This window comes from Temnothorax americanus, unplaced genomic scaffold (assembly GCF_048541705.1).
Source record: "Temnothorax americanus isolate GAGA-0224 unplaced genomic scaffold, ASM4854170v1 Scaffold29, whole genome shotgun sequence".
NCBI lineage: Eukaryota > Metazoa > Arthropoda > Insecta > Hymenoptera > Formicidae > Temnothorax > Temnothorax americanus.
The window spans coordinates 811,250-823,450 of record NW_027509432.1 but is presented as its reverse complement, the minus strand read 5'-3'; the positions used below and the strand labels follow the sequence as shown (position 1 = coordinate 823,450).

Genomic DNA, 12,201 nt, shown 5'->3' with positions numbered 1-12,201 from the left:
GAGCCGCATGGAGACAGACAATGGACGACGCGAAAACGTCAAAATAGCAACGCGGAGATTTCGGAGAACGATAAGAACATGACTGATGAGAAGAACGAATGAAATATACGACAGAGGTAAACGCATCGAGAGAATTCGAGCGACAAACCGAAGGTATCTAATCCTTTGAGAAGAAGGAATCGAAACCGGAAAAAAATCGGAACGTTTTCGGTTTATCAAACGACGGAGATATGTTTATAGTCACGAAGGAGATCGACAGTGAGAACATCGGCAAATTGTGCCGTACGTGCTTGCGGGAAGACGGCGACAAGATGGTATGCTTGTTCGTGGGACCGGCCGGTTCCTCGCTCGCTGCTAAACTGCGATCTCTCTCTTGTTTGGAGGTAAGCGACGCATTTTTCTTACCTCGAATTTGTCGTAAATTTATAGGGAGATTAAGTTTGCGTATCGCGTGGATACTCGTAGGTCTGGCAGGGAGACGGCTTGCCCGAAAAGATGTGCGACCGTTGCGTCACCAGGGCGGAGTCGGCCCTTTTGTATCGAGAGCAGTGTCGCGCCGCCGATAGGGCTTTGAGGCAGGCGGCGTTGAAGGTAAAGGAACTTTACGTTCTCGCGCCCTAACCCACGTACCGTTAATGTCAGGAATATGTTCGAAATATAGGTATCCAGGTTGACATCGTACACCGCCGTCCCTGGCTGCAAGCTCTATCAGAATCAACAGAGTCAGGGATTCGTGCCCGTACAGAATTCTCACAGGACCCTGAAATGCGTGGAATGCGGCGCTGGGTTTATGAGTTATCAAGAGCTCTGTGCCCACAATCGATTACACTTGCCCTTCGTTCAGGATAACATACCTATGCAACATATGCACATTGTGGAGTCCCAGAATTCGTATCTCAATTTTACTCACGTCGGTTCGAGCTTCGCGAACGATGGTATGCCAAATACGCAATTATCTCCCCTAGTCGGACCAAATACGATGCATCCTATGTCAGTGAACGAAGAAAGTTCGAGTCGACCCGCCTGTGCCTTACATTGCTCTCTGTGTAATCACACTTTTACCAATAGAAGACAGTTGATGAGTCATAATATTACGCACGGCGCGGAGAGCGTCGATATGTCGTGCGACAATGAAAACATAGAGATTTGTGAAAATTCGAATCATATCCCGCAAAACTTGAGCTACGAAAGATCCATTCGCTCCGTTGATAATCCTATTCGGAACTTGTCTTATCAGAGATCCACCGTGGACGACACCGACGGGATGCAGAACATAAACTTTCCAGAAAATATTGATCTCGACGGCGTCCAGGAAAGCAGTTCGGAACGCATGCGGAATGTAACGGTGCACTCCGAGAACGACGTATCGATCGCCGAAAACTTGAGATTTATAAAATCGCCCGGGAAAGACGGGCAACTCGCGATTGAATATCACGGATGTCCGAGCGACGACAATTACGAGCAACCTCTCGATATAAAAGCTACGGAAGATATCCGCGCTAAGAAGCATCGGTGTGAGATATGCTCGAGACAATTTTCGCAAAAGTCAAAATTATTTGCTCATCACGTGTCTCACACTGGCCAGCAACCATTTAAATGTCTAAGCTGTGGCAAAAGTTACGCATCGAAGAGTAAACTCAGCGCGCATATGAGACTACACACCAAAACCAACGTACATCAATGTAAGGTGTGCGATAAAATATTTTCCTATCCGTCGTACTTGGAGGAGCATATAAAGGTCCACGATAAAAGTGACGATACGTCGCGGAGCAAGGACTACGAATGTAACACCTGTAACAAGCGTTTCCGGCTTTTAAAAAATTTGAAGGCTCACGAAAGACTCCATACTGGAAGGGGTTTGGTGCAATGCGAAATTTGTGATAAAAAATTTAGCCATAATTATAATCTAAAAATGCACTTGCGAACGCACAAGACGTCGAGGGTGCACAAATGCGAGTATTGCGACAAACGTTTCGCGCAGAAGGGTAATCTGGTCGAGCATTTGCGAATTCACACTAAAGTGAAACCTTTCGCGTGTAAGCTGTGCGGCAAGAGATTCGCGCAATCGAGTCATCTCAAAAGTCACGAAGCCTCGCACGGCACGTTGAGGCAACACCAATGCCGATTATGCGGAAAGAGGTTCAAACTGGCCAATCATTTGAAACGGCATTTAAATTTACATACCGGTTCGAAGACTTACAAGTGCAATCAGTGTAATCAAATGTTTTCGCAGTCCTTTAGTCTGACGAGACACTTAAAGAAGCATAACGAATCACACATATAATTTATATATAATTGTAATTTATGTACATACGAAACATGTCAATGGCTATATGCGAATGCATGTTTTATAATTATTAGAAGAGGATAAGATTTTCCTTCGTGCGTGATTGTAATTATTTTTTTGTTCTCTTAACTATTGTCTTCGTGTTTTCTTAAGAAATCCTAAGAATTTTGAAGACCTAAGGTCTGAAATCTTAAATGCGCTTTATGGAATGACTGAAGTAATACGATAACAAAAGGTAATCCTATTTTGTCGTAAAAAATTGTTTATTATACAATCTTGGTGCAATGCGAAATTTTAAATCCTTTATTTGTAACTTTTGAGGACCGTAGTGAGAATGTCCAATCCTTCTCGTAATTGTTCTTCCGTAATCGTTAACGGGGGCGATATTCTGATGATTTGACCATGTGCGGGTCTCGACAACAATCCAGCGTCTCTCAGCTTTAAACAGATGTCCCAACCCTCGGCAAATTCTGTAAGTAAAGGCCACCTTGAATGTATCGTAATAAAATTCAATACTTCTTGTTAAAAAAAGCACTGTCGAAGGATGTTATTCGATACATTATCATTGGATAAAATCATGGTTTGCGAGATATGATTTTAATTTTACGTGATCAACAAATATGTTATCTTCACTCATATCGCGCAATGGATTTTTAATTTGACGACAATTTATCAGCGATATAACTGAATCATTGATTTGTTCGTGATCGTTGAACCTTTGTTTATCACAAGACCGGCGAGAAGACCGCGCCCACGGAATTCCGTGGCGATGTCCTTCGGCAGCTTTTCGAGTTCTTCCTTCAGAATTTTTCCGAGCTTGTTCGCATTCTCTGCCAAATTCTCCTCCTCCAGAATTTTAACCGCCTCCAAAGCAACCCGGTTCCCAAGTGGACTCCCACCGAAGGTACTTCCATGTGAACCTGTTTCCAGACAGAGCATTATCTGGAAAGAAACAATCAGTCTGAATTAAAGATCCTTATCGCGCCAAATGAGTGATTAACATCGCTTTCTTTCGAGATACGTAACGGCAGATATCGCATTATCGCCTATTTGAAAGTTCAACAATAATTCAACGTAAGGAACGTGTTTTGTCACGATAATGATTATTAAAATATTTTAAATTTTATAAAATCGCATAAATTTAATTTATGGAACTAGTATTAAATTAAGGAACGCCCGAAATAGAGCTAATATATTGAATATCATTTTAATGATTACGATGAAACTTTTTCGGATACCTGATCGTCCGCCAAGACACCGGAAACCGGATACATGCCACCGGAGAGGGCTTTTCCCAAAATAAGAATATCCGGCCTGCAGCCTTCGTGATCAACCGCCAAACGCATGCCAGTTCTACAAAGACCAGTTTGCACTTCGTCGGCAATCCATAGAACGTTGTATTTCGTGCATAGTTCTCTTACACGTTTCAGATAACCGTCCTGAATGAAAAAAGTAAAAAAAGAAAAAAAATTAATTGCTATTGGCAAAAAGATAACGATCTCACTAACATTCCAATATCAACATGAAGGCAGAAGGCACTCTACGTGATTTTCTGCAGTAAAAAGCAGCGTTTTTGCAGTAAAAATAATTTCTCAGTAATAACTCGCATTAATATTTATAATGCCGTGTGTTTTCGTATTAACTCACAGCCGGTATAATGACGCCGGCTTCTCCCTGAATGGGTTCCATCATGAACGCGCAGATATTGGGATTCTCCTGAAACTTTTGTTCCAGAGCTAACAGGTCGTTGTACGGCACCTTTTCGAAAAGGGGCACGTAAGGACCAAAGTCCGTGTAGCAATTTGGATCCGTCGAAGCCGATAACGCCGCTATTGAACGGCCCCAGAAGTTTCCGTTGGCGAACACAACGGCAGCCTTGCCGCTCGGCACTTTTTTAATTCTATATCCCCAGCGTCTGGCCATTTTTATGGCCGTGTCACCACCTTCGACACCTACGATAAGGAAGGAATAAACGCTCCAACTCTTTTGTCTTCCAACAATGAAGAAGCTTTTACTTATCGCAAGCAGTATTAAAATCTTTCCGTGATAATTATTGAGATACTAAAACTAATTCTTTTAGGGAAAAAAGTATCCCAATTCTTGTTTAAAGTCCACACCTGTGTTCATAGGCAAAAACCGATCCCATCCCAGGAGTTTTGTCAGATATTCTCCAAATTCGCCGTGAGGTTCCGAGTAGAAGGCTCTTGACGTGTGCGCCAGCTTCCCGGCCTGATCTCTCATCACTTTCACCAAACGCGGGTGACAGTGGCCCTGGTTGACGGTAGAAAATCCTGCCAAGAAATCAAGATATCGTTTTCCATCGATATCCCACAGGTAGCATCCTTCCCCGCGAGAAAGAACAACTGGCAGCGGTTTAAAGTGTATACCGCCGTACTTGTTGTCGCGATCGATCACTTGCTGGGAACTCAGGAATCTTCTCTTTTCCGTTTCTCTTACGATGCTGAAGAATCTCTGTCTCATTGATTGCAAAGCCATGTTTTTCTTCTCACCCTGCAAATAGTTGAAATGTTGTAATGTTGCTGCAATATCGCCGAGTTTTGCATTCACAAACCTCCTTTTTTTTAAGTATACAAGTTAAGTTTACGAGTAAGAGTGCAAGTCGTCAGAAAATAAGCATCTGATGGCGATTCTGCCAATCTTGCTTTTATATCAGGGTAAAGAAGATATGACGAAAGATACGGCGGGATATGATTACTTATTTACTGGAATCGTGTATACATATAAGCATTGCGACACAGAGGGATTTAAAATAAATGTCTTCATACAGAACCATATCTGATAAAAAGTTCAGAGTAAAGGCGCCAGTACGCCGAAGTAAACGAATCACGATAAACAATACAATCTAAGGCATTTTTACATTAAGTCCATTAAGAGGAAATCGAAAAAACAACAAAAGAAAATTATGATTGTTTTGCATTTGATATGAATTTAAACTCTTTCATTGATAATATAATTTTCAGGTTCTTTAACTTTGTTGGGAATTTGACAGTGTTCATATAATATAACACAGGAAAGAATTAAAAAAGTCTAACGTAAATATTAAGAAAATAATGCTGTAGAAAATTAAAGATTATTTATACATTTTAATAAGAGACTTTAGACGATAAGTCAAAGTCTATTAAAGTGTATAATCCGAATAATTTTGCGATATAATCAATTAATCGAAATAATAATCTTATATATTATTACTTGGGAATTTTATTTACTGATTGCAAGCCATGCCTATATGTTTTTCGATACATATTATCTCTCGCGTCGTTGCACTAGGAATACATCATTATTTGCGTAGAGAATGTTATCGTACGAAGTTATTAATAACTTGAAATGAATAACTCATTTGTTACGTTAATTACATTTTTACTCGAGATAATAATACGACTACATACAAAGTGGATTATATATTCGGGCTTTCTTTACGAAATAGAACATCGTAGTATCATTTATAAGCGACGATAATTGTGTTCGTTTGCAACGTTCGACTGTTTTATGAAAAATATTAATAATTTGATATACGTCAATGCACTCATGACCGATTCAACCTCTTGTCTCTCGTATGTGTTACTTGATAAAATTCCGATCTGTCAAAAATGATGAACATTTTCGATATAGCATATATACGATACGGATTAACTTTACTGCACAAATATTGTCAAGATAAAAATAACAAAATGGACACATTGCACATTTTTAAATAAAATTATATACAAAATGCGCATATTGGGTAGATTAAGAAAATTATATGTGGGTATAGAATATCAATAGATCACATTGTTTGCATTTTCACAACGTAATCGTAATTCGCAAGTATCGTATTCGAGCAATATAAGTAATATAGTACTTAATTTTATAAAGTGTGGAGTGTAGTATTTATTATTATCGGTTCTATTTTTTAGTCAGCAAAATATTAGCAGTTAGCAAAATGCTAACAGTTTGCCAGCAGATTCGAGCAGAATAGCGTGTTGCGACGTTATTTCCCGTCATGTTCTCCTTGTGTCTGCTTCAATATTAAATAATGTCCTGCTTATTTTTCGTGTCGCGTGAAGCCGCTGTCTATTCACTTGCATAACGGTAACGCGTTAAAATTAAAATTACTAAATTACACGTAAATGATATACAACAGGTGTCCGTTAGTTATACGTGAGAATAGTCTTAGAAATGATATCCGCGCACTCGCGTATCTGTTCCTCCGTGATAATTAACGGCGGTGCCAGACGAATGATGTGTCCGTGCGTCGGTTTCGCCAGGAGCCCGCGTTCCTTCAGCTTCAAGCAGATATCCATGGCGTCGATCTTTTCATTAATGACGACGGCGTTCAAGAGGCCTTTTCCCCTCACTAAAGTGACTATCTCTTTCGGCAGCTTGCTAAGCTCGTCTCTGAGCACATGACCGAGCCTCTCCGCATTCTCGGCAAGTTTCTCCTCCTCCAGAACTCGAAGCGCCTCGAGGGCGATTCTGCATCCCAGAGGATTACCACCATAAGTTGACCCATGCTCGCCAGGCTTGATTGTGAGCATAACGGGATCGTTTGCTAGTACACCGGAAACGGGATAGAATCCTCCGGACAGGGCTTTACCGAGAATCAAAATATCCGGCTTCACGTTTTCGTAATCCACCGCGAGCCTCCTTCCCGTTCTCGCCAGGCCGGTCTGCACCTCATCCGCAATCCACAAGACATTGTTCTTCGCGCAAAGCTCTCGAATTCCTTTCAGATATCCGTCCTTTTCGAGGAACAGAGACAATTTTAAGAATAAAAGATCAAAGGTGGCTTCCTTCATGCTTGAACATTTGCGCGTGAAAGCTTACCTTGGGAACTACAACGCCAGCTTCACCTTGGATAGGTTCCACCATGAAAGCACAGACATTTGGATCGGCGAGAGCCCGTTCAAGTGCCGGAAGATCATCATAGGGCACGAGCTCGAAGCCCGGCATAAACGGTCCGAAACCCCTGTAGCTACTTGGATCGGTGCTTGAAGAGACAGCGCTCAAAGTTCTTCCCCAGAAGTTGCCCTCCGCAAACACTATCTTGGCCTGATTCTCCGGTATGCCCTTGCACGAGTATCCCCATCTGCGTGCCAATTTGCATGCCGTTTCGCCACCTTCCACGCCTGTGTTCATCGGCAGCCATTTGTCATATCTGAAAGAATAAAATTCTTTTTTTGAAGGATTATTTTAATCCGGATCTTTGTTTAAATTATAATCTAATTATATACTCCAATTCGTGTATCTTCTGAAATGTTAAATATTAGATTTTCGAAATAACACGTAACACCATGTTATATGTATGTACACTTATCTTCTACTTTCGTTGATCTCTCATTTAGATTTCGTTACGTCATCGTTTATCTTATCGATAAGCTTGGGTCTCAAAGGTAACACTTTGAAAAGTTTACCTGAAAAGTTTCGTGATATATTCTTCGAATTCACCCAAAATATCAGAATAAAACGCTCTGGAGGTCAGAGTTAAAATTTTCGCTTGATCGACCATTGCTTTATAGATTCTGGGATGGCAATGGCCTTGATTAACTGCCGAATAAGCGCTTAGAAAATCAAAATATCGTTTCTCCTCGACGTCCCACATAAAGACACCCTGAGCTCTGCACAGAGCCACGGGGAGTGGATGATAATTGTGAGCACCATATTTAGATTCACGATCGAATACTTGTTGAGACGTAAGTGTTCCGTGACATTGAATGCGCTAAAAATAGAAGAAATGTTTAAGTTAATCCCGATCTAAAGTGCTTTCAAATATTCTCTTTCAAATGTTTTGATGATAAAAAAGTTGATTATACATAAGTAAATAAATTAGGTATAGATTATTTTTTAAAGACGTAACTTAATGTAACAGTATTTCCAACTTATATGTACACATACTTACGATTATCCTAAAATTATGATAAAATGCTATATTACCTGAGACAACGTTCTTGCTGATCTTTTGATATTTAGCAATGCCATTCTCGTTATTGGCTCCATCGCGTAGATTTTTACTTCTTTGTTAATTAAGACGGCAGTAAATTATAACCACGACCGAGAAACTTGATATCGGAACTCTTTGAACTGTGAACTAATTGTAAGTGGGCCACTGTAAATTGAAAATACAGTTTTCGCGCGACAGCTGCTACTCTGCGAATTATAATGAAGTGAAAGTTTGTCAGAACGCAATTGTTCCATTAATTCTGAAATATTAATTTCGATATTTTCTCGAGATCTACCGACCAAACTTCAAAAAATTATGAATTAATTTTAACTTTTAAATTAATTCATGCATACAATAAAATTATATTATATACAGATACTACGTGCAATTTTACAATCAAAGTATCTTTTAGATTCTAATACCGAATTATTTGTTGATCCATAATCTCTTAAGCCGCTAAGGGCCATAATTATACAATTTAATTAAATCATATTTGTTTCTATTTTATATATTTAAATAATTAAGATAATTAATAGTGCACCAACTAAAGATTAAATATTAAAAGCTTGAAAACAAGTGTTATTTACTAAAATAATTCCTTCTCAATAAACTTTTCCCCAATTATAACGTTAATGAGTTAACGAACGTATATAATCTACTATACTCTTACAAAGCTGCAATTCAATCAGTCCAGCAGTCACTGATCGAATATCGACACAAGCGGACCCCAACGACTAGTCAGACTGGTAAATGATTGAGTTCCTCGTGCTTTAGGTCAAGTTTTATTTATCTCAAGCGTTCGAGTCGAAGGATACCATCACTACACGCCTCTTACTACGTGTACGCAATACAAGTCTTATTGCTTTCCCACCGACTGAGTATCCTTGTCGCACATATTATCGCTGATAATAACAGTAATAACCGCTCTCATATCTACGTATAGACATGATAGAAGCACACGGAAGATTTCACGAATTAACGTAAGTGGAAAAGACGGATAATTTTGTGATTTACAAAACGATTCTGAATCAACAATTTTTTTTTATTTCAAGATCAAGTGACGATTATTTTTTTTTTAATAAGAAAAAATTAAATTAAATTAAATTATAGTAAATTGAATTAAATTAAATTAAAATATTTCTAAGAATTATATCTTTGAATAGTTGGGGCTACAAATAAAATTATCGTTACTACAACCAATTACAAAAATACTTACATTTTAAAAATTAGAATTAATTATTAATTTCAATTCCTTAATTTATTATAGATCCAGTGCCAGTTTCACAGAGGTATAATGCCCACGTATTAAAGTTATTATGAGTGATGATAAAAATCAGTTTCCGTTTTCCATAGCATTTAAATGTGAGACAAATTCGAAAAACTAGGAGCAATCTCTTAATATCGGTTATACCTTCGTCGCATAATATATATATATATATACATATGTATGGAATATAATACATTTTTATATTATGTGGTATAAAATATTAATTATGTTTTGTGAAATACATATCAACTTGTTGAGTTGTTCCGCTTTGTTGCATCGATTCAATTGCTTTATTGACTATCACCTCCGACGTTTCCTCCGTTATCTAAAATAAAATGTAAAATCTGAAAAAACATAACATTATATCACATTATATTAGAGTATTATAATTTAACCAGGAGTCCTACATTACTAATGGTATCTAATACATGATCCGTGCTTTCACATCTTAATAATAGACGTCTCAAAGTGGTTAATGTAACAACGGCAACGTATATTAAAATTCGATATGCTCCGACAGTTATTTTATCCCATATCCTGTAACAAATAAATATTTTGGTAATTCTACAAGTATGTGCTATTACCAGTATCAAAAATCACTAATAAAGTTGCGATACAATTGCAGTTTTTATGACAACACATCAATCATTCATACTTAGCAATAGATCCATTACTTATTATGCCAGCAAAACACGAATAAAACCACGCATCGTATGGAAGATTGTAAAGTGCGTCAATTTTAACGAGATGCCTGTATAATTCTACGTCTTCTTTTTCCAATAGTGCGTATGTACAGTCTTGCAATTTTCCAACTTCTTTCCGCAGCTTTTCAACTTGCACAAAAAATCCGGATAATATCCAATACATGTCCACCAGCTTCTCTTCTTCCGATTCAACATCAATCACATGCCACAGGGTCTCGGCCATTTTGCTCATAGCTCTGGAATAGACGAAATTCTGTTGCAATATAACAATTTTGGCTATCATACAAAGTATCTATGAATTTACAAAGCCAATGGGTCCTTCAAGATCCACAGAGAAAAGCTATCGAAAAAATTCTGGATCTCAATTAAAACTTAAAAAAATTTAATTTGAGTTTAAAAAAGTCTGCAACGATATTGAATAATGCAACGAACCTGTACAACGGAGTTTCCAATTGAGCGGTCATATCAACCTTTGCTCTTCTTTTACGTAACAGCCACATCGCTAAGAATATTAGACGAGGCTTTGTAAAGTCGTCTATGACCTTGGTGACTCTCAGTGCTCTCTGCAAATCCTGAAATTCCGCCTTACGCTGGGCCATTATAAACCCCTGACTCTCCGCGTAAACTGGTACAACGTCGAGTAAGACTTTCCAGAGGAAATTTCTATACATAGCGGGTACGGTGAATCTTAAGCAAAACTGCTTCAGCTTTGTCTTGTCAATCGGGCGTTCCTTCAATAATATCTCCAGAGACTTCTTTTCTTCGACGCTGCGAAATCCAACCTGTCGTTTGAAAGAAATGATATTCTAATCGCGTGGCAATCTGACGACGAATATACGGCAGTATATAACTGTCGCTTCGATTCGAAGAACAAATGGATCTTGGATGAATTTTACCTTTTCGTAATACTGCGAACGAAAGTTCCGCTCATCCGTCATTGTTCTGGTCTCGTCGAGGTAGAAATATAGGTAGAAAAGAGAACTAGGCGATAATTAATAAGTTAAACGAGATAAGAAAGCGTTTTTACCGCAGCTCTATATTTTTCATTCCGTATTCACATATACGTAGCTGACTCGTGTGTCAAAATAATGCTTGTATAACCTATAAATTCTGCCGCATAGGTTACCGTGTGCGTGTGCAAGTTTCGGTTAGTATATTTATCGTTTTCACACTTTCAAAAAGTCTGAATTTACATCGTTGCGTTCGCTCCAGATCGAGAAGATTCGCATTTTCTTCACACACACATACACATACACGATACCTACGTAATTACTCTTTATTATCATCTGTTATTGACACGCCCACATGTCACTGCATCAACAGAGATCACAGTTTTATATACACATTTATAGTTCTATCGTTGATCCAACAAGTATCGCGACTTACCTTCTTAAGGTAGCTTATTACTTTTGTTTATTTGTGCGTAACAGTTTAATTAACAAGTTGTTTTTCGTCTTCCAATAATTTTTTTTAATTTGTCACAAAATGTAAGTAGAGTGGACACCGATAATTAGAAAGATACTTTCCTTGTGTAATGGAATATAATGATATATAATTTATCTTTTTTTTTCAGTTAATCTAATTATGTCCCAGGAAGAGAAGGACCTGGACGTAAATAAAGCCTTCGAGAATTTATTATTTGCGGAAGAAATTGCACAGAAGTCAGGCTACGAGAAAGGCTACGTGACTGGCAGGGAGCAGCTGCTAAAGGGATACCACCTTGGGTACCACAGAGCTAGCATAATCGCCGCGCAATTAGGATACTATAGTGGAGTATTGGAGCACTATTTACAGACTAATGACGCTAAATGCGAGAAGGCGGTGGCGATAGCTGGGATGCTCTTGGAAGACATTCGCCGCACTCTTCCCGATCACCAGGACGACAATCTGGACATTCTGAAAGCTGTGGAAGATATTAAGTTCAAATATGCCAAATTCTGTTCTCTAGCAAAAATTAGTTCGGTTTATCCGGAGACGGATAGACTTGAATTTTAATGCGACGACG

General features: G+C 38.6%; 5 protein-coding genes across 11 annotated transcripts; 2 read left to right on the top strand and 3 right to left on the bottom strand.

The window, feature by feature from the left end:
- Nucleotides 1–10: 10 nt before the first annotated feature.
- LOC143899932 (uncharacterized) lies at nucleotides 11–2,284 on the top strand. Its single transcript, XM_077410746.1, has 3 exons — nucleotides 11–383; nucleotides 466–591; nucleotides 662–2,284. Exons 1-3 carry the CDS (start codon nucleotides 231–233, stop codon nucleotides 2,282–2,284), a joined length of 1,902 nt encoding a protein of 633 aa, XP_077266872.1. The 5' UTR covers nucleotides 11–230.
- A 277-nt stretch (nucleotides 2,285–2,561) lies between these two features.
- On the bottom strand, nucleotides 2,562–4,993 carry LOC143899942 (ornithine aminotransferase, mitochondrial). Its single transcript, XM_077410769.1, has 6 exons — nucleotides 4,860–4,993; nucleotides 4,405–4,798; nucleotides 3,935–4,239; nucleotides 3,526–3,726; nucleotides 3,004–3,229; nucleotides 2,562–2,757 (listed from the first exon to the last, which is right to left on the bottom strand). The coding sequence occupies exons 2-6, from the start codon at nucleotides 4,781–4,783 to the stop codon at nucleotides 2,591–2,593; spliced, it is 1,278 nt and encodes a 425-aa protein (XP_077266895.1). The 5' UTR covers nucleotides 4,784–4,798; nucleotides 4,860–4,993; the 3' UTR covers nucleotides 2,562–2,590.
- On the top strand, nucleotides 2,619–12,197 carry LOC143899945 (uncharacterized). 5 transcript variants are annotated; one of them, XM_077410774.1, is made up of 2 exons: nucleotides 2,619–2,759; nucleotides 11,770–12,197. In XM_077410774.1, the coding sequence occupies exon 2, from the start codon at nucleotides 11,781–11,783 to the stop codon at nucleotides 12,189–12,191; it is 411 nt and encodes a 136-aa protein (XP_077266900.1). In that variant the 5' UTR covers nucleotides 2,619–2,759; nucleotides 11,770–11,780; the 3' UTR covers nucleotides 12,192–12,197. The 5 variants fall into 5 exon arrangements, with proteins under 5 accessions (XP_077266900.1, XP_077266904.1, XP_077266903.1 ...); XM_077410778.1 differs by lacking the exon at nucleotides 2,619–2,759 and adding an exon at nucleotides 10,732–10,872; XM_077410777.1 differs by lacking the exon at nucleotides 2,619–2,759 and adding an exon at nucleotides 11,204–11,343.
- LOC143899940 (ornithine aminotransferase, mitochondrial-like) lies at nucleotides 6,349–9,031 on the bottom strand. 2 transcript variants are annotated; one of them, XM_077410764.1, is made up of 5 exons: nucleotides 8,896–9,031; nucleotides 8,219–8,390; nucleotides 7,699–8,003; nucleotides 7,112–7,442; nucleotides 6,349–7,026 (listed from the first exon to the last, which is right to left on the bottom strand). In XM_077410764.1, the coding sequence occupies exons 2-5, from the start codon at nucleotides 8,279–8,281 to the stop codon at nucleotides 6,436–6,438; spliced, it is 1,290 nt and encodes a 429-aa protein (XP_077266890.1). In that variant the 5' UTR covers nucleotides 8,282–8,390; nucleotides 8,896–9,031; the 3' UTR covers nucleotides 6,349–6,435. The 2 variants fall into 2 exon arrangements, with proteins under 2 accessions (XP_077266890.1, XP_077266891.1); XM_077410765.1 differs by having other exon boundaries at nucleotides 8,219–8,431; nucleotides 8,896–9,010.
- Tbc1d7 (TBC1 domain family member 7) lies at nucleotides 8,995–11,232 on the bottom strand. Of its 2 annotated transcripts, none has more exons than XM_077410773.1 (5): nucleotides 11,093–11,232; nucleotides 10,629–10,978; nucleotides 10,148–10,432; nucleotides 9,900–10,029; nucleotides 8,995–9,836 (listed from the first exon to the last, which is right to left on the bottom strand). In XM_077410773.1, exons 1-5 carry the CDS (start codon nucleotides 11,132–11,134, stop codon nucleotides 9,783–9,785), a joined length of 861 nt encoding a protein of 286 aa, XP_077266899.1. In that variant the 5' UTR covers nucleotides 11,135–11,232; the 3' UTR covers nucleotides 8,995–9,782. The 2 variants fall into 2 exon arrangements, with proteins under 2 accessions (XP_077266899.1, XP_077266898.1); XM_077410772.1 differs by having other exon boundaries at nucleotides 8,995–9,817.
- Nucleotides 12,198–12,201: the final 4 nt, after the last annotated feature.